Source organism: Bos grunniens, chromosome 4 (assembly GCF_055505025.1).
Source record: "Bos grunniens cultivar Pamir isolate PY7600 chromosome 4, Bosgru_T2T1.0, whole genome shotgun sequence".
Classification (NCBI taxonomy): domain Eukaryota; kingdom Metazoa; phylum Chordata; class Mammalia; order Artiodactyla; family Bovidae; genus Bos; species Bos grunniens.
In genome coordinates this window covers 49,272,091-49,299,825 of record NC_141168.1, presented here as the reverse complement: position 1 = coordinate 49,299,825, position 27,735 = coordinate 49,272,091, and the positions used below count along the sequence as shown (strand labels likewise).

Here is a 27,735-nt window from a genome sequence, read left to right as displayed (position 1 = left end):
TCCTTGTCCAGTTCTGTTGCTTCCTGACCTGCATACAGATTTCTCAAGAGGCAGGTCAGGTGGTCTGGTATTCCCATCTCTTTAAGAATTTTCCACGGTTTATTGTGATCCACACAGTCAAAGGCTTTGGTGTAGTCAATAAAGCAGAAATAGATGTTTTTTTCTGAAACTCTCTTGCTTTTTCGATGATGCAACAGATGTTGTCAATTTGATCTCTGGTTCCTCTGCCTTTTCTAAATCCAGCTTGAACATCTGGAAGTTCACGGTTCATGTACTGTTGAAGCCTGGCTTGGAGAATTTCGAGCATTACTTTCTAGTGTGTGCTGCTGCTGCTGCTAAGTTGCTTCAGTCGTGTCCGACCCTGTGCAACCCCATAAACGACAGCCCACCAGGCTCCCCCGTCCCTGGGATTCTCCAGGCAAGAACACTGGAGTGGGTTGCCATTTCCTTCTCCAATGCAGGAAAGTGAAATGTGAAAGTGAGGTCTCTCAGTCGTGTCCGTGAGATGAGTGCAATTGTGGGGTAATTTGAGCATTCTTTGGCATTGCCTTTCTTTGGGATTGGAATGAAAACTGACCTTTTCCAATCCTGTGGCCACTGCTGAATTTTCCAAATTTGCTGCCATATTGAATGCAGCACTTTCAGAGCACCATATTTTAGGATTTGAAATAGCTCCACTGGAATTCCATCACTTCCACTAGTTTTGTTCATAGTGATGCTTCCTAAGGCGCACTTGACTTCAAATTCCAGGATGTCTGGCTCTAGGTGGGTGATCACACCATTGTGATTATCTGGGTCGTGAAGATCTTTTTTGTATAGTTCTTTGTATTCTTGCCACCTCTTCTTAATATCTTCTGCTTCTGTTAGGTCCCTACCATTTTTTGTCCTTTATTGTGTCCATCTTTGCATGAAATGTTCCTTTAGTATCTCTAATTTTCTTGAAGAGATCTCTAATCTTTCCCATACTATTTTTTTCCCTCTATTTCTTTGCACTGATCACTGAGGAAGGCTTTCTTATCTCTCCTTGCATGCATGATAACCTGCCAAAATTTCAGATCTACAAACCATCACCCTGTTCATTTCTTTGGATAGAAGAAATGTAAACTGTACAGGTACAAACTGCTGTATTTTAAAATGGATAATCAACAAGAACCTACTGTATAGCACAGGGAACTCTGCTCAATGTTATATGGCATCCTGGATGGGAGGGGAGCTTGGGGGAGAATGGATACATGTATGTGTATGAGCGAGTCCCTGTGCTGTGCACCTGAAACCATCTCAACAGTGTCAACTGGCTATACTCCAATACAAAAGAAAAGGGTTTTTAAGAAAATACACTACATTGTCCAAAGAAACCACAAATGTATCCTTGGTGCTTTGAAGTCATGGTAGGAAACAGAATGTCTGCAGGGGGATGTGTGGTATTCCTGCTTTTTGAGGAGGATAGACCATGAGCTGGAAAAGGATGCAGAAAGTTGCAAGTAGCTGTCACCCTGATAGTGTTGATAAACAAGGTCTAGTGTGCAGGGAAAGGTTTTGGCATCTGTGAGGATCAGTGTGTGTGTTTGGTAAGAGATTGGCTAACCTGATCAAGAGAGTTCAACTGAAATTTGATGGGAAGAAAAAAAGGATTGAAATCTGACTGAGTAGAGAACAATAGGCATAGCAAAGGGAAGACCAGTGGCCAAGGAAGAGAACTTCAGTAATTCGCTAAAAGAACACCAGGAAGCAGGGTGGTTGTCATACCTGCAGCTGTTTGCCAGGATGCAGCCGCTGAGGACTAAGCAAAGTGAACATTAAAAGTTGGGCCTTGATTTGATCATCTAATTTGTCTCACCAGGAAGGTTAGGATGTTTCTAATGATGAAGATAGGGTTCTAGAAGGGACTATTTTGCTTTAAGAAGCAGGCCTGTGGAAACCCAGGCCCTAAAGGTAGATTTCTAGGTGAGGGCAATGGGGATAGAGAAACCGCAGAAAGTTTGTTGTAGTAGGGTCAGTATTATGGATTGCCAGACAGGTTATAGATGGTACTTTCTCCTCAGAGATTATTACTCTTCATGTTAGTCACTCAGTCATGTCTGACTCTTTCTGGCTTCATGGACTGTAGCCCACCAGACTGCTCTGTCCATGGAATTCTCCAGGCAAGAATACTGGATTGAGTTGTAATTCCCTTCTCCAGGGTATCTTCCAACCCAGGTATCGAACCTGGGTCTCGTGCATTGCAGGCAGATTCTTTATCATTTGAGCCACTAGGGAAGCCCAGCTCTAGAAGGGATGCCAAACATGTTGGTAAAACCCACTGGAAATTTTATTCTGCTAACTTCTTATAAACTCTTGACTTGTTCTGCTGATCATTTAATTTTTAAGAAGACTGAGAAAATAATGCAAGGGAGGATATGTGGATTTCTTTCTGACCCATAAACACAATTGGCCAGTGATGTAAAGTGACAGGAACCGGGAGATGAAATCCCCAAAGAAGCATGCTTTGGGCAGAGCTCTGTATGCTACAAACATTTCAAACAGTTCAAAGAAAGAAATAATCTCTCCTGTGGCCAAAGAAAATGGTAAAGAGACTTCAAAAGGAAAGGGATAGCTAAAACGTTCTGAAATATACATGTAATCCCAAATAAGTCTAGTGAAGAGGGAAGGAGAGTGGCTCCTTGGAAATAGATCAATATGCTTACAGAGAGGACTTTTTCCCTCTTAACTAAGATTAAGGAAGGATATTCAGTCTGGCTCGATTGTCATGGCCACTCATCTTTAAGTTGCTTTCCCCCAGAATGTAAAGATGAGTAAAATTCAGTCATTGATCATGATGTAGATCTAACATCTAGTGGTCAGGTTGCAAAGAGTAATCTCAAAATGTGGGCAACTTATGACGTATTTGAAGGCACAAAAGTAAGGTAGGAGTTCAAAAGAGAAACGAAACCAGGGGTGGGGGTGCTTTTGGAAAAGGTTTCATGGAGCAGATGATGCTGGCAATGCCCTTTGGAGGGTGGGAAGAATTTCTATAGATGGAAGAGAGACATCAGATTAGACATATGCTTTGCAAAGAAGAACTAGCCTAAGAACCAAGGCAGAGTGGTGTAACAGCAGGAGAGTATACAATGTTAGGTATCCAGGTGAGATTTTACAGTTGAGTTTTGGTTAATACAACTAAAATATAACTGAGTGATGTCTGCCAAGTACTGTGCTCAGTGCGTGACATGTATTATTTCAGACAGCCTTCAGAAAGACTTAGTATGATTATTTGGCCCTTTTTTCCGATGAGAAGACAACTCAGTAGTTTAGTAACACACAGTAGGTGGTAGATAGAACCAGAGTCTGAAGTCACATAAATTTCACTGCCTTGTGAAGGGCTTAGGATTTTTAACCAAGTTCAGTGACCAGTGGGAATTTGGTGTAGAGAAGAGACACTGGAATCTTTTGGAAAGATGAACTGGGCCAGAAAAACGTGAGGTAGATCAAAGTGTTGGAAAAGAAAAAGTGGAGACCCCCCCTAATGGGGGTCTAAAATGGATTGGCGGTTATAGGGATGAAAGAATGGAAAACAAGTTTTGGGGTGAGGAGGTGAGGGTCATGGCAGAGCTAGAATCTGCAGAATTGGGGGATCTGGGAGAGAAAGCTGGGGTTGAACCAGGAGAGGGCTGGTTGTCTTAATCAGAATCAGGGGAGTCAGCACAGGTATCGGCATAAGGGAATGATGAGTTTGCCCGTGAAGTAAGCAGTAGGCTTCCTGTTCCAGTGATAAATCCAGGCGTGTCCACCAGGCTGTGGGCTAGAAGGGTGAGGGCAGCAGAGCACATAGACAGCTGCCTAACTAGGGGACATGTGACCAGCAGTAGGGGCTCGGCGTTGGAACCAAGCCCTGGCCATCAAGGCAGCCAGTCAGTATTGCCAGAGAGGGTTTATGCATAGCAAGCTCTTCCTATTTTTTAAGGATGTCAGACCTATGAAGAGTCTATTTGAAGTGTTTGATAAGGTATCTATCTTGTGATAGCCTTGTGAGCAAGGTAGAAAAATTAAGGTTGAATCGATAGATTCTCTTCTGGTGAAGCCTAGGATTTGTTTAGGTGTGTGACATGGAATTTTCATAAGATTTGGAAATAACCTGTGCCACCTCCTCCACATCTGCCTGTAAGCACGCTCTCCTAGAAACCCTGCCAGCTCTGAACTGTCCATCTGTAAACTTCTGGAAGGCTAGTAGTAAGGACCATGGCCATTCAGGCCTCTCCCAATCTCCTGTTCCTTGCTTCACTGACGTGCTGTTTTCCAGTTCTGTGCACTAGAATCATCATTTGTCTGTCTCGTCCTCCCTTCCCGCTTGGAGACGTTGGAGGCAGTTGCAACTGTCGAGCTGAGGCCAGGGCTCACCTAGAGAAATACCATGGAAGGCAGCCTAGAGTAGGAAGAAAACTATCCATTGTCAGAACATCTTGCCAAGAGCCCAGCAGCAGCTTGTACAATTTTCTAGCTTTAAAAAAAAAAAAAAAAGATAACTTATTTAAACATCATCTAATTTCACCAACTCTTTGAAGTTGTTTCCAAGAATACACACGCTACACTGGAGCACAGGGACAATGAAGGTAAGCCAAGCACACGGAGGGGCTCTTCTGCCGCTGAGGTTCACCAGCAATGCTGGCATCAATCTGATGGATGCACCCTCGTGCCCCAAATAAAAGGCATACATTTTTATGTATAAATTCTCAATGACTAAAAGCTATAACAAACTAGTCACTTAGGAGAGGCATTCTGATACTGAGATCTGAATGTACAGCCTATTCTTATAAAAGTCCTTCAGAGAAATCTTTGTCTTGTGTGAACTGGTATGGCCTTTGGAGGAGCAATATGAAATAGCTGGTAAAACTAAAACTAGTTCTACCTTATGATACAGCAGTTCTGCTTATTTTAGGCAGTCAGGCCACAGCCTCCCAAGCAGCAGATCCTGTAGCACTGTTCTTAAGGACAAAGAATCAGAAACAACCTAAAGGAGAATAAGTCAAACAAGGTGAAATATACCATGGAATTACGTGGTAGGAATGAACTTGGGGGTGTGTGTGTGTGTGTGTGTGTGTGTGTGTGTGTGTTAGTTGCTCAGTTGTGTCTGACTCTTGCAGTCTCATGGACATCTCTGCCCATCAGAATAGCCCACCAGATGTCTCTGTCCATCGAATTCCCCAGGCAAGAATACTGGAGTGGTTAGCCATTCCCTTTTACAGGGGACCTTCCCAACCCAGGGACTGAACCCACGTCTCCTGCATCGCAGGCAGATTCTTTACCATCTGAGCCACCAGGGAAGCCCAGTGTATGCGTATGTATGTGATAATTTTGAGTGAAAATAAACCAGCTGCAGAAAGAAATGTATGGTATGATATTATTTATTATGCACAATTTTTAAAAGAAAAATGATAAATATGTTTATGCAAATAAGGATGGAGACCTATTAATTTGGGGTGCTAGGAATATAGATATTTGTATATATCCTTTTTATTTTTCTCATTAAAAGAGAAAAGCAGCCACCGTGGTGTTGTCACAACAGTGACCACAACATCCTGTAATAACTCATCCAGAGATGACTGCCCCCTTACCTTTCCTGTGCTTTTATATGGATTAACTCATCGAATCACCCCAACAACCCTTTTGGGGCAATGCTTTATTTCCAACTGTCAAATGAAATACAGGATTTGAGAGGCTGAAAACTTGCCTAAAGCCACCTACTAAGGCTGGATTTGAACCCAGGCAGTTTGAATGCAGAACTTGTAGTCTTTTTTGCCCTAATTTTATTTATTTGTTTGTTTGTTTTGGGCTATGCTGGGTCTTCCTTGCTGCTCTGGCTTCTCTCTAATTGAGGAAAGTAGGGGCTACTCTGTGGTTGTGGTGCGCAGGCTTCTCATCGCAGTGGCTTCTTTTATTGCAGAGAGTGGGCTCTAGGGCACGTGGGCTTCAGTAGTTGTGATTCCTAGGCTCCAGGGCACAGGCTCAATAGCTGTGGCACCAGGGCCTAGTTGCTCCCCGGTGTGTGGGATCTTTCTGGACCAGGGATCGAACCTGGGTCTCTTGCATTGGCAGATGGATTCTTTACCACTGAGCCACCAGGGAAGCTCCAGAGCTTGTAGTCTCAATTATTCCACCACTCTACAGAATTTCCCAGTATCCTCGGGTGGGTTGTTGGCTTAGCTCTTTGTTTTTACAGATATAATCTCTTTCATTGTAGGTCAGAGGCTTAAGTCTAGAGGACAGTGCAGGGAAAGCAATTCTTCACAGATCGGAATAGTACAGTTCCATCAGCTCATCCATTTGATGATCTGGCTTGAGCTGGGTGTACAAATTGTATTTCTGGATTATTTGCTGGTGGCCCTCAACCCTTTTTCCACATCAGAATCACTTGTGAAGGTTTTAGAATATAAAAGCCTGACCCCCCCACCCCAGGTTGCAATATGATAGATTTGGGCCTGGCCATAAGCATTTTAGAAAGTTTCCTATGTAATTCTAATGTGCAGTCAGAGTTGAGATTCATTGCCTATAAAGTCTGGACAGTACAGTGTTCAAGGTCATAATGTTTGGCAAGAGCCTGGAGGGATAGATGCTTTGTGTTGAGGAAGGATAAGTCTGTGGGTGGTGACTCTTGCGATCAGACCACAGTGATTGTCTTGTGAAATTCAGGCTCCTGATCAGGATGAAGGGATTCACAGACCTCTGCCTGCCCCACTGTACCCAGGTGGACCTTGGCAGGATAGGATTTTTCCAGCCAACTGTCTTCCAGGTTTTTGGAGATCTGTTGGAGAAAACTCACCATGATGGGAGTGTTTTAAGTATGGGAGTGGAGACAGGAAACACATATACCTGGCTTTTGCTGTCCTTGGCTTAAAGGAGAAGCTAAGAAACAGGACAGAATCTTCCTCGGGAAAGAGCTCAGGGTCTCCTCCAGTCTCCTGATGAAAGTACACTGGACGCCCCAGGGTTCTCTGCCAGAGATGCAGTATTCAACTACAGCAGTGATCCTTACACCCATGTGTCAGAATCTCCTGGAGAACTTGCTGAAAACAGATGACTCAGCCCCACTCTCAGTTCCCAAATCTGCAGGTCTGTGGTGGGGCCTGGGAATTTGCATTTCTCACAAGCTCCCAGGTAATGTTGATGCTCCTGGTCTGAGCTCAATTTTTGAAAACCCACAAGCTTTGGATAATAAAAGAAGGTTTCGGAGCTTCCAAAATCTGGCTTTTAAACAACGATCCTTGAGATTTTGAAGAAGGTAGATCTGGGCACTTTGAGAAATGAGACATGACTCTACAGTTATGGGGATTTGCAGTGGCTTGGCACAGTTGGTCCCCGAAACGTTAATTAATGAACAAATTAACATCAAGCAATGGAGAAAACCTCAGTGCCCTTGACACTCTTCTTATTAAATCTACCGTGTGATTTACTTGGATGAGGACAGAATTCACATGCCTGTGCAATCTCTGAATGGCACAACAAAGGAAAAGTTGGCCAAACACACAGAATGACAGTCCCTGCCCAGAAATATCTTGATAGGCTGGGATGATGAGACAAAACTAATATGGGGTAATTAATCATAATAAAGAACCATCAAGTCCTGAGTTTCAGCTAAAGGAAATAAGGAATCCTGCTCAGAAAGAAGGCAGGCCAGCTTCTCCACAGTTCCTATCACATCACAGTCCTAGAGAACGGAAAGGACAGTGCGAGCTGGGAAGAGGGTGGGAGTCCCCAGCCAGGATGAATGAGGCAGTATTAACAGTTGCAGTGTGTATAAGGCAAGGGAGGTGATTGTTTCCTTCTCTCCTGCTCTCAGCAGACCATGCCTGGAAGTTGTCTTTACATCTGGGAACCATTTTCAGGGAAGCACAGACAAATTGAAGTGTAATCAGAGTTGGATATCTGTGATTATGAAGATCAGATAAGAAGTGGCTGATGTGAATGTGACCATTTTGGGGAAGAAAAGATTTGCTGGGTGGGGAGTGGAAGTGATGGTAGTTCCAGTGCATGTTATGGTGATAGAACTGGTTCATCGTGCTCTCTTTAGTGATGGAGTGCAGATGGAGGACCCATGTGTCCTAGTGAGACAAAGTTCAACTCTAAGTGAAAAGGCATTTTTAACAAAAAGTAACCTGAGGTGCCCTGTTTCTGTTATGGGAAATGGTCAAGAAGAAATGATCTAGCAACGTTACTGAGAGAATTCTCGCTTTGCGTGAAAAGTTGGGCTAGAATTCACTCTTAGGTTCCAGGATTCTGTATAGTGACTGACTAGTATTTTGAGGCTTTTCATTCTTTTTATTCAATGGTGGAAGATAAATGGTTTGAACAAAACTTAAACCTGGTGTCACTGTCAAGGTTTTTGTCTCATGGAAGCTGCCACACTCCAAATCTGTGTTCCCATGCATTTCTATTACTGGATTGAGACCTGCGCAATAACATGTTCCTCTCTGAAGAAGTGGAACACAAAGGGCGGATAATGTGCTTTTCATGGATTGGGAGGGGGAGGAAATGGATATTCTGTTTTAATGTGACAAAGTAAGCATTTGAATCTTTAGACCTCTAGACCCCTGTCCTCCCAGCAGGTCTAGGATAGAGAAAATACAAGGACAGAAGGTTTGTGGAGGGGCTCTCTGCCATTAGGGTACAGGGGGTGGCAGCTCCTTTGCCTCTGAGCCGCAGGACTCATCCTCCAGGGACAGTCAGATGTCAGCCTCCCTGCATCAATCTAGCCATCCAGAGTCCAGACAGTTAACACAGATTGGCCAGCATCGCACACAGAAAGCCAGGGCCAGCTGTCCAAGGGCACTGTGGTTAGAACTAGCTTCTGGAAAGCTCTGATCATTTTGGAGCTTACAGTCAAATAATGAAAGCCCTACTTTTGATCATATAACATTTTGGGGAATCAAGATGTTTCAGAAGGTATCATTTCCAAAAAGATGCATATCCAGGATTTGAATAATTTTCTTTTACCAATGAAGACCAGAAATGGACATTCCATTATACATATTTTGGTGTTACTTCAGTGCATAATTTATGCATATATTTGTCAGCTGAAATACAAACATACAACATGAAAGCTGTGAGTTCTAGTTTTATTTGAGGGCTTACTGAGGGCTGTAGCTTGAGAGACAGCCTCTCAGATTGCCCTGAAGACTGCTTTGAAGAAGTTGGGAGAATAGCTCAGTAGGTATATGATTTGGGAGAAGGGGTACATGCAGTCAAGCACACATCTTGGCAGGGGGTTGCTGCCAGTCATGAGGAACAAATATCTTAGTTAATGGTTTTAGTACTTTTCTAAGTATGGAAAGATGCAAGAAACTGCTTCCATAAAATTTCTCCTGAAAATATCTAGCTATCTAAAGGCCTGTTCTGCCAGTTTTCGCAGAGCACAGAGTGCCTCATTCCTGATTCCACCCCGAAATCCTTTCATGGTATGTTGAAGGTCAGTGACTGCAGTGGCTAATCCTTGAACTGGGTGGTAAAGGACCTTCTTTAGTTGGCATATCTTACTGGGAAATTTTAAATTAACTGAAACTGTATGCCATCTGGTCTTCATAGGAGTTGTTTCCAAGGCTGGAAGCAAACCCTGTGTTTTTCAAGCAAAACATGACCAAATGTGTGAGTGCAGACCCTCAGGTCTAATAGGTCCAATAAATGGCTCTGTTATATGCTGCCATTCCAGATCTACAAGTTTAGTTGCTTTTGGGGGCAGCCAGTGGTGATGAACTATGTGGCTTTAATCTTTCTGCATGTATGGCTTGTCCCAAAGTAAGCATGCTGCTTTGACGGTTAAAAAATCTGTTCACACTTGTGTTACAGATTTGGGGAAATGTTAATATATTGAGAGACAAAAATGTTTCAACATTCTGTAGAGTACTTATTTGTTTTTGGTTGCAAGAGGAGTATAGGATTGTATCTTTGGTGCATATGACACTTCCAGGAAATCAAGTAAGGAGGATATGAAACTAGCTTCTGTTAAGTGTCTATTGGATTCAGGGCAGGTCTCATTTTCTCATTTAATCCTCACAGTTCTCTGTCTCCTACATAAAGAAACCCTGAAGATCAGAGAGGTTAATACATTGATCAAGGTGAACAGAGTTTGTAATAAGGGAGCACCAATTTAAACCCAAGTCTAGCTCCTTTCAAGGCACGTAACTCTTTACAAAAAAATTTATTTTAATTGAAGTGCTTCCCAGGTGGTACAGTGATAAAGAAACTGCCTGCCAATCCAAGAGACACAAGAGATGCCGGTTTGTGCCCTGGGTCAGGAAGATCTCCTGGGGTACAAAATAGCAACCTACTCCAGTTTTCTTGCCTGGAAAATTCCATAGATAGAGAAGCCTGGGGGGCTACAGTCCATGGGGTTGCAAAGAGTCAGACATGACTGAGCACACACACATAGTTGATTTATAAGGTTGTGTTAATTTCCGCTGTACAGCAAATTGACTCAGTTATATACATATATGCATTCTTTTTTATATTCTTTTCACTATGGTTTATCCCAGGATATTGAATATAGTTCCCATCCATTCTGTACGTAATAGTTTGCATCTATAAACCCCAAACTCCCAGTCAATCTCTCCTCCATCCCCTTGGCAACCACAACTCTGTTCTCTATGTCTGTGAGTCTCTTTCTGTTTCACAGGTAGGTTCAGTGAACATGAGTTTGAGCAAGCTCTGGGAGATGGTGAAGGACAGGGAAGCCTGGCGTGCTGCAGTCCATGGGGTTGCAAAGAGTTGGACACGACTGAGTGACTGAACAAGAAAATCATTTGTGCCATATTTTAGATTCTACATATAAGTGATACATGGTATTTGTCTTTTTCTTTCTGACTTCACTTAGTATGATAATCTCTAGTTGCATCCTCGTTGCTGCAAATGGCATTGTTTCATTCTTTTATGGATGAGTAGTATTCTTTTGTGTGTGTCGTTGTCTTTATTCATCCATCTCTTGGTGGACATTTAGGTTATTTCCATGTCTTGCTATTGTGAATAATGCTGCTATGAACATAGGGGTACATGTATCTTTTTAAATTATGTTTTTGTGTAGATATATGCCCAGGAGTGGGGTTTCCAGATTATATGGTAATTTTATCTTTTAGTTTTCTTAGGGACCTCCATACTGTTTTCCATAATGGCTGCACCATACTGACAGGCTACAGACCATAACGTTGCAGAGAGTTGGACATGACTGAAGCAACTTAGACTGTACCAACTTACATTGCCACAAGCAGTGCATGAAGGTTCCCTTTTCTCCACATCCTTACTGACTTTTGTTATTTGTGTTCTTTTTGATGATAGCCATTCTGACAGTTGTGAGGTGATGCCTCATTTTAGTTTTGATTTACATTTCTCTAATAATTAGTGATATTGATCATCTTTTCATGAAGGCACATAGGTCTTGATGTGAATCTCTTCTTTGTGTCTTTTCCCAAACTGTACATTCTTTTCTTAGTGAAAATTTCTAAAATAGGTCTTAAAATAGCCTTTGTTGCCAAATTGCTCGACAGTGCTTTGGTCTTTTATTCTTCCCCTTTCTTGGTAGAAATAGGAGTTCTCTCTTCCCTAATTGAGCCTTGAGACGGCATATGTCTGCACCTCTTATGCCCAGTGGACTTGTAATCAGAGCTCCATTTTCTCTTGGACCTGCCCCTGCTGCTTGTCCAGACGGGTGGCAGTGGTGAGAGAGGATCCAAGCTCATCTCAGAGGCCCAAAGGAGCATTTTTGAATTGACGTAAATGCATTGAGCTTCTTATCTCTATTGGATTTGGCTACTAGGTGATTTGTTGAAATGAGAGTGAGTCTCAGAGTGAGTTCTGTTGCACAACAAACACTTGTATTAGCCAGAAGGCACAAGAGCCGTCATATTTCCTGTTCTGGCAAGCTTAGGAGGTCCCAGCTCTCTGTCCCTGAGGTATGTTGACAAGTACCTGCAAGAGCAGAAGAACCAGCTCCCCACCAGGCAGATCAAGGGCCAGAGGGTGCAGAAACCTTGTGGGGAGGCTGCATATGCTCCATTTCTTGATCCAGGTGGTGGTTATGTCAGTATTTGCAAATATAAAATGTGAGCTCTCAGGGTTGTCTGTGCACTTAAGATTTGTTCACTTTACTATATATAAGTTGACTCAGTGAATATTAAGGGGGAAATATTGTCCTAAGGTTGTTCTCAGTCTATGAGCAAGGAAACTCTTGTATTTTTTTTCAAACCAATAATCTTGAGTTAGAGGTTGTCCATGGGGGATCAAAAGCACCAGTGTTTTTCATGTGTACCTGCCTCTTCAAGACTTACACCACTGGATCTGTGGCCTGGCCGCTGGCCAGTGTCTGTCTCCCTACAGGGCTTTCTCTTTGCCCTTTTACTTAGCTAGTTGGAGTAGATGACACCAGACTTTCATGTGACTCCCCTTTGTCGAGGTCCTCTGTGTAAGGACTCTCATTGAGGTCTTTCCTCTGGTGACCCACCTCCGCGCCCTCCCCCCTGCCCCAGCCAACCCCAGGCCAGCCTGCAGGGTCCCATGAGTTGGAGGCAATAGCTGCCTCATTCCATGCAACCAGCTTACTCCTCTGGTACCTTAGTCTGGGGCTACTACTGCCTTCATTCTTTATTCTGCCCTGATTTAAACATATCGTTTCCCCAGAATTTGACTTCTTTTGACCTTTAAGTTGCCCCTGGTAATTTTGACTGAATTTCTGATGAGGTTAGACAGGAAGGTGCTGGGGGATGAAACATCTATTTCCTTAGGCATCATCTCAAACTCACCCAGGGGTGGATGTGGGCAGGGTTGTAGATGCCCACTTTTTCTTTTACCCAGAAGAGGAGGAGGAGGAGGCAGGGGTGGGCCCACAGCAGATGGTACCTTCAGAGGTCTTTACTCAAAGTTCCAACTTCAATGAGTATGGGATTTAGCTTACTCACAGCTCTGGCCTTAGTTGCTGTTGCCTGCAAGGTGAAGTTTGACAGGGTTAAAAGATAAAGATGACTCTTTTAATCAGATGCCTCTACTCTAGGACAGGATTATGGTGTTTCTGATTTGGCACAGTTTCAGAATTTTGACTCTTGCTTTATGGCCTAAGTGCTCTTTTCTATCCCTCTGCACGTGTCACACTTCACCTTGTCCCGTGCTCTCACTGTTGGCATCTCAGCCTTGAAACAGAACAAAACAAAACAAACACACACACAAAAGTGGAATCCCTTTGTTGGCATTTCTCATCCACTGTGAGACCGGTTGTCATGGCAATGGCTGCCCCCACAGACATTTCATCATTTGGGGTTCCCATCAGGTTTTTCTTTTTCTTTCTTTCTTAAATAGTAACAGCGAACACTGCTTTTAAACACACTGTTGATATATCTTAACAGCCTCTCTTCTCATTTTTAACTGGGCTGCATTTGCTTCTAACTTTAGGTACAATTAGTCACGCCCCATAAGTAAAGCTAACTTCCCAGGAGGCTGGTGTTGGTTTGCTTTTAGTCTTATTTATTGTTGGGATTCGATATATGATGAATACATAGATTTGTAGGGAAACTCTATAAAAGCAACATGGGAATTGAGTTCTATGACTTATAGCTACCTTTATTTTATTTTCTGAGATTTTGATGTTTTTCTTTGTTGTCTTGGTTTTATTTTATGACCTTGGCATACTCATTATTTTAGAAGTGTTAGTGAAAGGAATAGTAGACTTGAGTATTTAACAATTAACCAGAAGTTTGATATAATATTTAACTAGCTTGTTCCTGGACAGCTATATAATTCTTTATTATTTACTAAGAACCAAATAAATTAGATTAAAAAATTTTTCAATTATTGTTAACATGCTTGGGAAAGTTGTAGAAGTTTTTTGAACTTAGTGTGTTAAATAAAAGTCTGAAGGCAAAACCTAAACATGTTAGTCATCCTTAACTCAGGGCTGTGGATGAAGGCAGTGGTTCCCCTCTAAAGAGCTGAAGGGTTGGCCAGGGGCAGTACAGCCAACCACTTGTAAATGTAACCAAAGGAGGCTGGCACCAAACCCAGGTTCAACTGCTCCCTGCTCAAAAGGCCAGAACTCAAGAGACAAGAGTTGGTGGAAAAGGAAAAATTGCTTTATTCAGGAGGCCAGCAACCTGGGAAGATGGTGGACTAATGTCCTAAGACCATCTCCAAGTTGCCAGTTGGGAGACAAAGGTTTTAAAGACAGTGAGAGTGAGGGGGCTGCGGGGTGTGTGATCAGCTTTTGCACAGTCCTCATACTGATTGGCATCAAGGTGAAGTTTCAAACATCACCAGTCTTCTAGTTTCAACCCAGTCGGGGGTCTCCATGCTTGTGGTCAGCAGTTTTCATCTGGTGGGGTCCTGATTTCAGCAAAAACAGGTTTGAGTCCTTTATATCTTTAATGGAACTGGGAGTTCAGTGACTCTGCTGGTTTATGGTCTAAATTGTTACCAGTTTCCTGGCCCCAAAGCCATTCTTTGTTTCTACATCATCACATTTCCTAATCATTAACTCTTGAGCCAGCCTTTTGAGACTCAGGGGAGACCTAGGAAACTAAAGCTTTCCTATAAACAAGAGGCAGGCGGAGGACGTGGGGATGGGGATTGGTGACGTAACAGTCTCAGAAACTTGGTCTGTCCTGCGAAGGCTCCACAGGCTCCTGTCTTGTTTCTTTGATACTCTTCAATCCTGAGGAGGAACAGTGTGAAACAAGAAAGGGAATAAAGTTTTGGATAGGGAGATTAATCACCAGTTCAGCATGGAACTCAGTTTCAGGGGACTCGGTTTCATAAAGGGGTCTCTGCGTCTGTCCTGTCCATCCCCTTCCCCACCAGAGATACCCGCCACCTTGGAGATCGGTGCTGTGGAAAAGATGGAGCATTGCCTCTTCAGAGCTGGCTTCTGATGCGCTCCCTCCTGAGTCTTCCTAGCTTAGCTCCTCAGTTCTCTTAGGTCCCAGAGATGGGGCAGTAGCTGTTCTCACCAGCCCTGGCTACCCAGGCATGCTCATTTCCAGCACCAAGGTTATAGGCCCGGCATCTAGCCTGGATTCAGTCACTTGCCGGCTGTGTGGTTGGTCAAGTGACCTAACTTCTTAGGAACTTGGCTTTTTCCCCTGTAAAACACAGATCATACCCATCCCATCAGACTTGGATGAAATGAGACACTGTGTGGGGAACCCATATTAAAGTGCTTGGCCGTAAGTAGTACGGACTCACCAGATGACCACTGCTTTAGTTTTGTGCTTAGCTGCTCAGTTGCGCCCACCAGGCTCCTCTGTCCAGGAATCAAACTGGGGTCTCCTGCATTGCAGGTGAATTCTTTACCAGCTGAGCTACCAGGGAAGCCCTTACTAATATACTAATAGATGATATGGAAAATTCTGCTTTCCCCATGGTTTTTGTTACACCATGTTGTAGTTTTTTTTAGATGTCTCCAGAAACCTTTGGTAGAACAAATTCCCCAACCACATCCCCTGAAAAAAATAGAAAGGGATTTTTAAAAATTGTAGTAAAATATACATAACATGAAATTAACTTTTTAACCATTTTCAAGTATATAATTCAGTGACATTTAGTACTTTCACAATATACTTGTTCCAGAACATTTTAATCACCATTAAAGGAAACCCTGTAGCTGAACTCTATTCCTCAAATCCCCCAGCCCCTGACAACCACTAATTGGCTTTCTGTCTCTATGGATTTGCCTGCTTTGGATGTTTCATATAAATAGAAACATAATATGTGGGGTATTTTTTATGTCTGGCTGTTTCATTTAGCATAATGTTTTAGGGTTCATTTATGTTATAGCTTGTGTCAGTACTTCATTCCTTTTAATTACTGAATAAATAATTCCATTGTGTGATTATACTGTTTTAGTCTGTTTGGGCTGTTCTAACAAAATGTCGCAGACTGGATGGCATATAAGCAATAGAAATTTATTCCTCACAGGACTAGAGGCTGGAAGTCCAAGATGAGGATGTCAGTATGGTCAGAGTACCCTCTTTGGGTGGCAGGCTTATCATGGTAGCCTCACATGGTGGAAGGGGCTGGGGACTTCTGGGGTCTCTTTCATAAGGGCAGTAATTCCATTCATGAGGGCTCTTCCCTCAGGACCTAACACTTCCCCAAACCCCTACCTTCTAATACAATCTCATTGGGCATTAGGATTTCAACATATGAATTTGGATGGTGGGGTTGGGGGGAGGCACAAACATCTAGACCCTTATCATTTACAGTATGTAATTTATTCGTTTATCAGTTGATGGACATTTGGGTTATTTTTGCCTTTGGCTATTGTGAGTAAATAGCATTGCTGTGAACCTTCTTGCACAAGTTTTTGTTAGAATACTTTTTTTAAATTCTTTTGGTATATACCTAGGAGTATGTGCTGAATCATAGGATAATTCTATGTTTAACTTCTAAAAATCTCCCAGACTGTTGTCAACTGCAGCTGCACCATTTTGAATTTCTAGCAGGAATACCTGGAGGTTCCAGTTTCTTCCAACACTTGTTATTTTGCAGGTTTTTTATTATATCTATCATCCTGGGTATGAAGTGGTATCTCACTGTGATTTGGGATTTTTTTATGGTACAGATTTTCTATGTGTCTGGACTCAGATTTTCTGCTAGTGTTCTTAAGCCTGTCATATTGCAAAGCTACATGAAAACCCACATTCATGAAAAACCACCACCATAATTTTCAATAAGAGATAGGTATAAAGCATCTTTTTCTTCCCAGCCCCTGATGTGACTAACCATCATGGATCGTAATGGATCTGTAATCTGTAGTGTAGATAAACCACTTTCAGACATTCAGTGGCTAATTATAGATGATGTCTGATGCCTGGACCTTTTTGTTAATTCTTTTATTTTGGTTTTAGGGATTTCTTCTAGGGCATCCAAAATGCTTTTAAAACATATTGGATAAAAGCTGAGCCACCTGCCTGTCTGGGACTTCCATACTCCCTGCTCCACTGTCTTCTGATGGCATTCTGACTACACTGAGGCCAAGTGACACGCTATTCAGGATGAGTGATGAGAAGAGCCTTGCGGTATCCCAAAAATTGGTCTCACCTTCAAGGAGCACAAGCAGCTGCTCTTCCAAGCAAGGAAGTCGACAGGTAAAGTTTAATGGAAATTTCAAGAGCAAATTTAAATCAAGAAGTTTGCAGATTAAAATGTGTACATTTACTTGGGAACTCCTACTTCTCATTTTAGGAACATTTGCTTTTAGTCATATCTTAGTTATCTGAGAGGAGTAAATTTTAGAAAATTTTCATAATGCAGCTTGAGAGTCTGAAAATTTGTATTTGGCTGTTTGCATTATTTTATTCAATTGTTGCCACTGTCTTCCAACACAGATATTGATATTCCTGTTTTCTCTGTAAGGAAGCTGAGTCAGACCAACCAAGTTATTCTGCCTGAGGACACACAGATTGTCTATTAAGTGGCAGAAACAAGAAACCAGAGCTCATTCTGTTTGACTTCAGAGCCCACACTTTCTTTATACCCCGCTAACCAAAACAAAAAAGCAAACAATCACTTTTCCAGTAATTATAACATCCTCCTGCCCTCCTTTCCTTCCTTTTACCAAACCTTTTATGACTGCTTCCAGCCACAGAATGCCCCCTTATAACTTGGAGTCTCACCTGCTTCACTTCTCTAATGGGCAAGGGAAGCAAGTCAACAGAGAACTGGTCAAAAGGAATTAAGTAGGAAGAAGTGAAACAAAGGACTGAATAATTAACTCCTAAATAACTGTCAGCTAATTATATGTTGTTCCTTGGTTTCCTTTCTTAAAAAATCCCTGTTGGCAGAATTTGCTGGTTTTAGATCTGTGGCAGTAAATGCACATTAATCATTATAATTCTTTCACCTTCAGTTAAGTAGAGAGTGGGCTGTCCAAAAGCTGTGGGTTTAAAGCAAAGTGGTCTCAGAGCCTTTTCAATGTCTGCAGGCTGTGCTGGCCTTGCCTTTCCTCCATGGGACACACTGACCTAAATTGACCCTGAGTCCTTGATTCCAGATTTGGAAGCAACAGTCAAGCAACCACCCACCTCCGCACATCCACACATTTATGACACGTCATCACGGGTCTTTCCATTCCAACACTGCCTCGGACAGGGAGCTTGTCACCTCTCAATACTGCTTTGTAGTAATAGAACCTATAATTCCAGACAAATGAGATTTTGCCATAGGGGCATTTGAGGAGTTCTCCAAGGTCTCCCCTGAGAGGTTAGGAAGAATAATTTTTTCACCCATTACTGTCATCACCTGCTTCTGGGGTTAAAAACAAATGACGAAAATTACTCCTTGTCTAATGCATCATGTGCTGTGCTGTGCTATGCTTAGTCGCTCAGTTGTGTTCAACTCTTTGTGACCCTGTGGACTCTAGCCCTTCAGGCTCCTCTGTCCATGGGATTCTCCAGGCAAGAATACTGGAGTGGCTTGCCATGCCCTCCTCCAGAATACATCATGGCTCCCTAGGAATTCTAGTTTCATGAGGGTGGCTAATCTCACCCTCTTTGTCAGCTTTTCATGAGAGTGTTTCTTTCCGTCAGCCACAACTCTGGTTGGGATTAAAGCAAAGTGTATTATTTTCCCCCAATGTTTTGCACTTAGTAGCATCTATTCCAGAGAAGGCAATGGCACCCCACTCCAGTACTCTTGCCTGGAAAATCCCATGGATGGAGGAGCCCAGAAGGCTGCAGTCCATGGTGTCACTGAGGGTCAGACACGACTGAGCGACTTTCAATTTTCACTTTCATGCATTGGAGAAGGAAATGGCAACCCACTCCAGTGTTCTTGCCTGGAGAATCCCAGGGACGGGACATCCTGGTGGGCTGCCATCTATGGGGTAGCACAGAGTCGGACATGACTGAAGTGACTCAGCAGCAGTAGCATCTATTCCTGTGTCCTCCTTGGATGAAGGGATAGCATGTGATTCATTCAAGCAGCCAGTGCTTATATATAACAGCATAGCAGTTGGAGCAGGAAAATGAAATTCTAGGACTGAATACCACAGAAACATGTTTTTGATGTGTTACTGGAAACGGATTGATTTGGTTTTTCACAGAGCTTTTATTTTTGAGTTCCAACATAAAGAGTAAGAAGAATATGCGTAATGCCTCACCGTTTTTTCTGACTTAGAATGAGTTGATCATTCAGCCATTCATTCATCAAATGGTCATCGTTTATATTTAGGATCTCTCAATTTAATGTGTATGTTATTTTGCTTTATAAATATCAATACTTATGCTTTTGCTCTGTGGCAGAGAAGATGGAGAATTTAATAAGTTTATTCCAACTCTGGATCTTCCCTGGTGGCTTAGCGGTAAAGAATCCACCTGCAACGCAGGAGATACAGGTTCAATTCCTGGGTCAAGAAGATCCCCTGGAGGAGGGAGTGGCAACCCACTCCAGTATTCTTGCCCGAAAAAAATCCCACAGACTGAGGAGGCTTGCAGGCTGCAGTCTATGAGGTTGCAAAGAGTCAGACATGACTGAAGCAACTGAGCGTGGTAGCACGGCAAAGCATTCCAACTTTAACCTGAATCTAGTTGTGGTGGTGGTGGTGGTGTAGTTGCTAAGTTGTGTTCGACTCTTGCGACCCCATGGACTATAGCCCGCCAGGTTCCTCTGTCCATGGGATTCTCCAGGAAGAGTACTGGAGTGGGTTGCCATTTCCTTCTCCAAAATCTAGTTATAAAGCCATGTTTATTTTTTAGGAATCTTTTCTTATTATGTCCATTTTTCCATCCTTCTGTCAAAATGAGTGTTCTGTTACAGGATTGGCTCAGCTTTTCCCTCTGTGTTGTTCACCTTGGCAATTCATGTCCATTTCTCCATCACACACTATCCCACTATTGTCTTTTAGTCTCTGAACATGCTGCAGAAATGCAGGGACCATGGAAGTTCTTACTTCAGGACTCTTGGGGAACACAGCCTTATCCAGGGGTCTTTCAGATTCTAAACATAATGATCACACTGTGTTTCCAATCTCTGGATAGTTTAAGTTCAACATTTAAAACTTTAAGATTTATATATAATAAATTATATTTGAGGAATTTTAAAATACAGCCAATGAAGATAACCTGTGTAACAACCTACTTGTTTTTAAATCTCCAGATTGAAGTCATTTTTAGGTTCTGTTCATTCCATCTGGAGGAGATAAGTCAGATGTTAAATTTACTGGCCATCTTCGTTAGTGCTAGTGTTTCTTATGTACTTTGGAATTACAGTTTAGGGTGTGATTTTGCACTTGCTTTCCCTTTATCTCTCTCTCTGTACTCATCCTGCCCTAGCTCAGAATTTCCTATTACCTACTTCCTATCTCTGATGATCCCAGACCAGAGTAAAATTTGTTTGTAGCTGGGACCTCTGTTCACATCAGCTACAACTATCTAAGAACCACCACCAGGCCAGCACGCAGTATGGTCAGATCCTGGTGCTGAGGCTGTCTGCCTCCTGCCATCTCCCTGGATAGGCAGATTATAAAGTCTTTCATCATGGTGTACGGCTTCCCCCTCCACATTCTCTGATTTCCAGCAGTAAGCTAGCTCAGGTCTCAGGCTTTTTCTGGGGATATTTTTAGCTTTATGAGCACACAGGAGTAGATAGAACTCCTGGACATCTCTGTCTGCAGTATTCTTTGCATTTCTATTTTGTGTCTTACCCATGAGATAATTAACCTTTCTTTTTTTTTTTTTTAATCACACAGACATACCAAAGGGAAAAAACCCTACATTTTTATATCTTTGTATATTTTTCATGTTTGGAGCTCATATGGTGACAGGGAAGCGGCATTAAATGTATAAACTTTCAGTACAGACTTGGCTGAAAGACTTGGTCTTCTAGAGTCATTTTCATATAAATTCTCATCCACCATCACCAGGTGACATTAGGTCTCTATATGCCAGCCACCCGGCGCTCTTTCAGTTTCTCCTACTGAATTTGCCCTTGTCCTTGTTTCTTGAACTGAACTTGAACTTGTTTTTCCTCTCCAAGAACCTCCTCACATAAAATCTCAAGGAGCCCTTATTTATGTGTGGATACTCTCCTCTCTAAATATCTGTTAGAGGAGTTTGCCTCCTTAAAGGATAAAATGATGAGATCTGGGTGTTAAATGTGATCTGTGTTTTTCACTTCTACAAACTGAATCTAAGATGTAGTGTACAAATTACAGCCTTGAAAACCCAAGCAAAAGGGTACTGTGATCTTTTAACTTGAATAATAGGACTTTTGAAATTTCATATGCAGAATGCCTCGTTTTGTCAGTGGGAACAGTCCATAAATATAATTTTATCAAGATAATTTTAGGAAGTTATGCCTAGTGATTAGAACTTGAACACTCCAATCTTGGTTCCACTTGATATTTGTTTCTGCAACCTTAGATTCTCTAAAACTTCAGCTTTCTCATCAATGAAATGGGAATAATCGTTCTTTTCTCATAGGATTATTGTGAGGATTAGAACTAAAGCATTTAATCTAGGGTTAGATTCATAGTAGGTGATGAATTCATATTAACATTTATTTTTATTATAGTTGACATTACTTTGAATTTCATTCCTATTTGTAGAAAACCTAAAATTTCATAGTGAAGAGTTCTACTTTGTGTCCCAGAAACTTTTGCAGCTATCATACATGTGCCTACCCAAACCTCTGTAGTATTGTGCAGAAGTCCACGGAAGTATACAATGTGTATATGAATGTGTACTTTTTAAATGTATCTTATTTTATACACATTAACAAAGTACTTTTAGAGAAGAATGTAATAGAATTTAAAATATATGAGCTACATTTGATATATTGAACATCTGTACCTAAAACCTGTACCTAAAAACAAGAGAAAACCTGTACCTAAAACAAGAGAAAACAGGAATTAAATTCTGAATCCATTCTCTTTTGCTCGGCCTTGTCCTTGCACGGGTGTGTGTTTTTCACTTTTCCCCATGCCAACACCTAGCTATTGGTAGTTGCTACTCAGAGCATTGTGTTTGGAAGTATTCTGCAGTTGAGTCTGGGTTCAGTGGGAGAGAATGCCCTGTGTTCAGCTATGGCTGTGGGCACAGGCAGGGTGAACAGTGGCATGGGTGCCACATTTTCACCCCTTAGTGATATTAGCAGGTTGAAATCAAGAGATGACTGCTACAGTCTTTATATTCTGCCATTGGAGGAACTTCTGGCAAGTGAGGTTCACCTCAGTTCTCCATCTATTAAATGGAGACAAAACTCACCTCCCATTTCCTCTTTAGGGATGAGAGAGAATATTTAGTATTTTCACTGGCTAAAAGCCAGTGAAACTCACTGGAGAAAGGTCCTCTGTAAATTTTAGAAACAATTATTAATGAGCTCCCTTTACTTTGGCCAATTACAGACCCAGAACTGAAATACTCTCGTTTTAAGGACCCTGATACTCTGCACAAGAAGTGGATCTTTTTGAAGTAGACCATCTTTCAGATACAGCATCTTAACTCAATAGGAATCTATTCTCCTTGCAGGAAATCCCCAACTAAAGGAACTCAGCTTATACAAAGAATAGATTATTGATCCCTTCTGACTGTTGTCTTCATACCCCATTCCTTATAGTGTTCAAAGTCAGTCTTTGCTTCACTGTTTTCTTCTCATCCCAGACTTTGGCTCAGCTCTCCCCTTTAGCTAGACTGATTCATGTGAAACTGTTCTACCTTTTAGAATTTTGTGATTTTTCTTGAATCATTTATTGCTTTATCTCTTTAAAAATAATTTTTATAAAATTAATACTATATGCTCACTGTACGTAATTTCCAACATACATGCAATGTATGTGAATTGCAGTACTTTAAAGTGGCTGTTTGATAGGTCAAAGTGAAGCTGAGAATGACCGTTGATGATGGAGGTCATTGGTGACATTGCCAAGAGGTTTCCTTGGAGTGGGGGGTGTGAAAGGCTGGTTCAAGTCCGTTCATGAGAAAACAGGAACAGAGAAAGAGGGTACCCCAGTTCTGTCAGGCCTACAGATAGGAGTTGAGAAAAGCCTTTACAAATGTTCTGTTTGGGAACCTTCAGTTTGGCTAATGCCATGCTTAATGGCAACCCACTCCAGTGTTCTTGCCTGGAGAATCCCAGGGACGGGAGCCTTGTGGGCTGCCATCTATGGGGTCGCACAGAGTCGGACATGACTGAAGTGACTTAGCAGCAGCAGCAGAAGCAGCATGCTTAACACAGTCCTGTTCTCTCCTCTCCTTTGGTTAATTCACTGGTTGAATGAGTATATGGTTCTTTGAATCCTGGGTCTTATTTACACATCTTTTGAGCTCTCATGGCACAAGCACAGGACTTTGTACATAGCAACTGCAAATTATTGGGCTGAATTTACTGAACACCAGCAGCAAATATCCCTGTCTCAAGGGCAGGTTGGAATGTATGGCCAGGACACGTGGGGAACAGAAGCAAAAGATTACACATTCCCAAGCTCCCTCCTTCCAGTGACAGATATCTAACAAGGATTTCAAAAAATGAACAAAGACCTCTGTGTTGAGTGAGTTTTCCTTTTTTTATGGCAAGTGATGAAATCTCTAAATGTTTTCTCCGAACAACCTGCTCTATTGGAAAGTATGGAACAGAAGACTGTCTTTGTTGAAACTGACTTGTGTTCACATTGGCTCTGCTTTTTGCTAGCTGGATGACCTTGCCGTGTAATAGAAAACCTCTGAGCCTGTGATATATAGGTAATTTTGCTTCCTTTTGAGATCTAAGTGAAATAATAAATACGAAGTACCTAAGCTAGCACATGCTACACATTTGATAATGGTGGATTAAATGAGTGGATAAGCTTGTGGTTACTAGGTAGAAAGACTGCAATTCACAAAGCTCTGTACATATATTAAGGGATGTCTAAGTGGGAGAGAGAATTGCTATTTTGAAACTTGTAAAAGATGAGTAATTTCCTCTTGTCTTTTTCCCACTGCCGCCTTACATTTCCTTCCTAGAACTTTCAAAGTAGCACATTTCAGAAGCCAGATTGTACTAGAGTTGAATGAATAGGTTTTTTTCCTCTTTCTTTCTCCTTTATTTATTTATTTTTTGGGTCTTTTTTGAAAGAGTTCTATATGCCCTAAGTTTTATTTCTTCCTTATCCATTGAGAACCTATTATTAAAAGACCATGAGCAGGGGATGTGAAGCTATTAAAGACAGGACAGCTGAACAGACCACTACAAACGAGAAATCGCAGACTGTGAATTAAAGACAACATAGCTTCCGTTATTTTTCTTTTTAACGCGTTGTAGCATTTGCTGTGTAAGAAATCAGGAAATGACTCCTTCCAAAATAATTAACAAATACTTCACTCATTATTGCAGGAGATTTGAAATGGAGGGGTCTATTGCTACATAAATCTCCATACAATTATGCAATTTATTCTTGTTGCCCTCTTGTCCCTGGGGTAAACTGAAGTGGAACTTTGAGCTCTCCCAGGGTCACCTGATGAGGATTTATTTATGCAGGCTCTTAGATTATGCTGCACTCAAGGGAGCCCATACTGGCTGGGCTTGGTGCCAGAACCCTTAAAACATTGAATGGGAGTTGAATGGGAGAGAATTTGCCAAGAAGAATGAATTAAAGCTATAATGTTCAGGTGTTTGTAATTTCAGCTATCTGGGTACTGAAAATATGTAGTCCCATTTATTTCTTTTAATTCATATTGTCTTTAGATGCTGAAATTTACCTGCTGTCTTTTGTAAGTATAGACTGAATAAATACCACAAGAAAGACTCCTCAAGGAAGAGTGGCTTGGGAGTGGCATGATTGCATCACATTGTTCTGTGATGGTCACAGAAAATAAAAGGCAATGAGCATGAAGTTGCTTGAGAGCAAATAGCCTGAGTTTAAATCATGGACTGTTTGTAAGCTGTTTGACCTTGGGCAAGGTCCTTGACCCCTCTGTATCTAGGTTTCTTATAAGGCTGTGCCAGTTGTTTAAGTTAGAAGAGAGTCTGCACATAGTAAGTGCTATGTAAGTGTTAGATACAGATTCGCCTTCCAGAAGCAGGAGTTCCAGGAGCCCTCAAGCAGTACTGCCACAGCAACTGCTTCCCTGTCTCATCCTTTGAGCTCTGAGGCAAACAATCTGGCTTCTGTCTAGGCTGCTCTGAGAAGAAGAATCAGCCAGGGACTCTAGAAGTTAATAAGCAACTGATGGCATCATTCGAGCTCACAACATCCTTTCCTACTCTCCTTTGGAGTCTCAAAACAATCCAGTGAGGTCTGTATTTTTCTACACTTCAGAGAGAAAATATGGCCCAATTAATTGCTGATTTAGAATTGTACAGCTAATAAGTGGTAGAGGGTCAGGCAACTATGTATTTAAAGAACACTGGGTTTGTTTTGATGCTACAAGGCTTCTTTAGAAGTTAATTCCAGTTCCTTGTGTCCTGTGTACAAATGATTGTTGTTTAAACAAACCTCCAGAAGCCAAAACCTCTGTACACGTAGTGGCAAGAATAACACGGATGCGGGAAGCAATCAAAAGGATCCTCCAGGTCTGTTTGTCTAGAGCTGTTATTTTTCTGGTGGTTCCAACAGAGAAAAATAATTATCTGTACAGTTCCGTCTTAGTTTTTTGGAATCCCGCCTTCCCACCTTCTGAGCATTTTACTTTTCCTGATAGCCTAGACTTTGGTCATACCATGGTTGTGACATTATGCACTGAAAATAGGAAAGGCAAAGATACAAGACTCAGTTCTCTATATTTCTACCCTAAGTCCTGTAAAGAAAAAGCAAACTTGATATAGGAAGAAATGAAAACTTTGGCTAAAATGATGTATTTAAATAATCAGGATTTCCTTGTCACTTTGCATGTCTACATATGCCAGTTAGCTGCCTTCCATGCTCTGAAGGGCACAAGAAACCGAACTATTCAAACACTTCTGGAGGTTGCTGAACCATGCAAACTGATCTGCGATTCTAGAGTAGCAGAGCAAATGTATTTTGGTGGGTTTTAGAAACATGAGTTTGGTAAAAACCACAAGGGGAACCTTAAGAGAATCGATGTGTTTATTCACAATTGGCCCTGGTCATAGTGCAAGTTACAGGAAGGCAGAACCTGCGTCAGATGCTTTTGCTGAGAGCACAGCTTACTAGTTTTGCAGTTACTGGACTTATCTCTGAGAGCTATAGAGGCAAATGTGACACAAACTGACTCAACCGTTTTTTTTTCCCCCAGAGAAGGGAAAGTCTGAGTCTATGATGCTATTAAAATACTAAAGGTCCAGAAATAAGCATGTAATAAATAGGACAGAGGCAAGATAGGAGATTTCCTTGGAATAATCTTGGATCTCTCTATGGTCCCACATACCCTGGCCCTACCATCAAGTCCAGCTTGTCTCCCTCTGTACCTCTACCTAAGCTCCCACCACAACCGAAATCACCTCTCTATTCCTACCCCAGATGAGTCACTTTCCTGGCAATCTCTAGCAGAGTGGTCCCTCGTGCCCTGTGTAATAGGCTAAATGGTCTCTCCCCCTTCCCCAAATTTATATATCTACATCCCAGTCCTTGGAACCTGTCAGTGTTATCTTATTTGGTAAAAGATATAACTTAAGAATCTTGAGATGAGCATCCTGGCTTAATGACCCAAATTCAATGACCAGTGTCCTCATAGGAAACACACAGAGAAGACAGGCGTGTAGGGGCAGGTGTTATGAAGATGGAGGCAGAGATTGGAGTGATGGGGCTACCAGTCAAGGAATTCTGATTCTTCTGGAGACTGGAAGAGTCAGGAAACACTCTTACAATGTTTGTATCTGTGTCTCCCCACTCCCCTGCCCTCAATTCGTATGTTGAAGCCCTAACCCTCAACAGGATGGCACTTTGAAGTGGGGGGTAATTTTTGGGGGGGTAATTAGGCTTAGATGAGGTGATGGTGGTAATTAGGCTTAGATGAGGGTGGTGCCTTCATGCTGGGATTAATACCATTATGAGAAAGGAAAGAGAAAGAAAAGAAAGCAGAGCTTCTTGCCATGGGAGCAGACAGAAGAAGGCAGCTGTCTCCAGGACAGGGAGCAGGTTCTCACAGGAACCGACTCTGCTGGCCCCTTGACCTGGGCGCCCCTCGCAGTCTGTGGTATTTTGTTACAGTTGCTCATGTTAAGACACACATTCTCCACAGAGCCTCTGGAGGGAGCACAGCCCTGCTAACACCTTCATTTTGGACTTCCAGCCTCCAGAACTGTGAGAGGATAAATTTCTGTTGTTTTAAGACACACAGGTTGTGGTACATTGTCAGGGTAGTCTCAGAAACCCTGCTTCTCACTCTTTGTCAGTGTTTCTTCGTGTTCCAGCTCAAGTCATTCCACTCAGGTGGATCCAGCCCCACGTGAGATCGTGCCTGCCTGGGAACAGGAGTCTGTAGCGGGTTTATGTATGTCTCCCATTTGGCTTTTATTTACAAGGCTTCGACCTTGTGGTGTTTCTTCATTTTTAATGTCTGTTAACTTTTTGGAGGCCAGCGCTTGGTTTCACATTTTTGCATCTTAGTACCTGGTGCTAACCTTAGACCTTTGAGACTCCCCTGTTAAAAAGAAGCTCAGTTGTAAGTAGAATATAACCTACTTAACAAAAAGGCCGTTCCTTCTTTGATTCATAAGGCTCTCCGGGATCTTAACCTGATGCCAGGTTCTCATGATGAGAGTTGGTTATTTATATACAACAGTGAAAGGAAGTTCCTAATGATTTGGATCAAGGATAAGGATGTTTCTTGTGCTAAACATATGCCACCTTCTCCTATGATT

General features: G+C 42.1%; 1 protein-coding gene across 8 annotated transcripts in view; it reads left to right on the top strand.

The window, feature by feature from the left end:
• Positions 1-27,735, top strand: part of OSBPL3 (oxysterol binding protein like 3) — a 199,669-nt gene that overhangs the window by 81,248 nt on the left and 90,686 nt on the right. For all 8 annotated transcript variants that reach the window (XM_086396295.1, XM_086396291.1, XM_086396293.1 and 5 more), the window contains one exon: positions 16,848-17,087. In XM_086396295.1, the coding sequence (XP_086252421.1) occupies positions 16,995-17,087 (93 nt within the window). In that variant the 5' untranslated portion in view covers positions 16,848-16,994. The remainder of the gene's footprint in view (positions 1-16,847; positions 17,088-27,735) is intronic.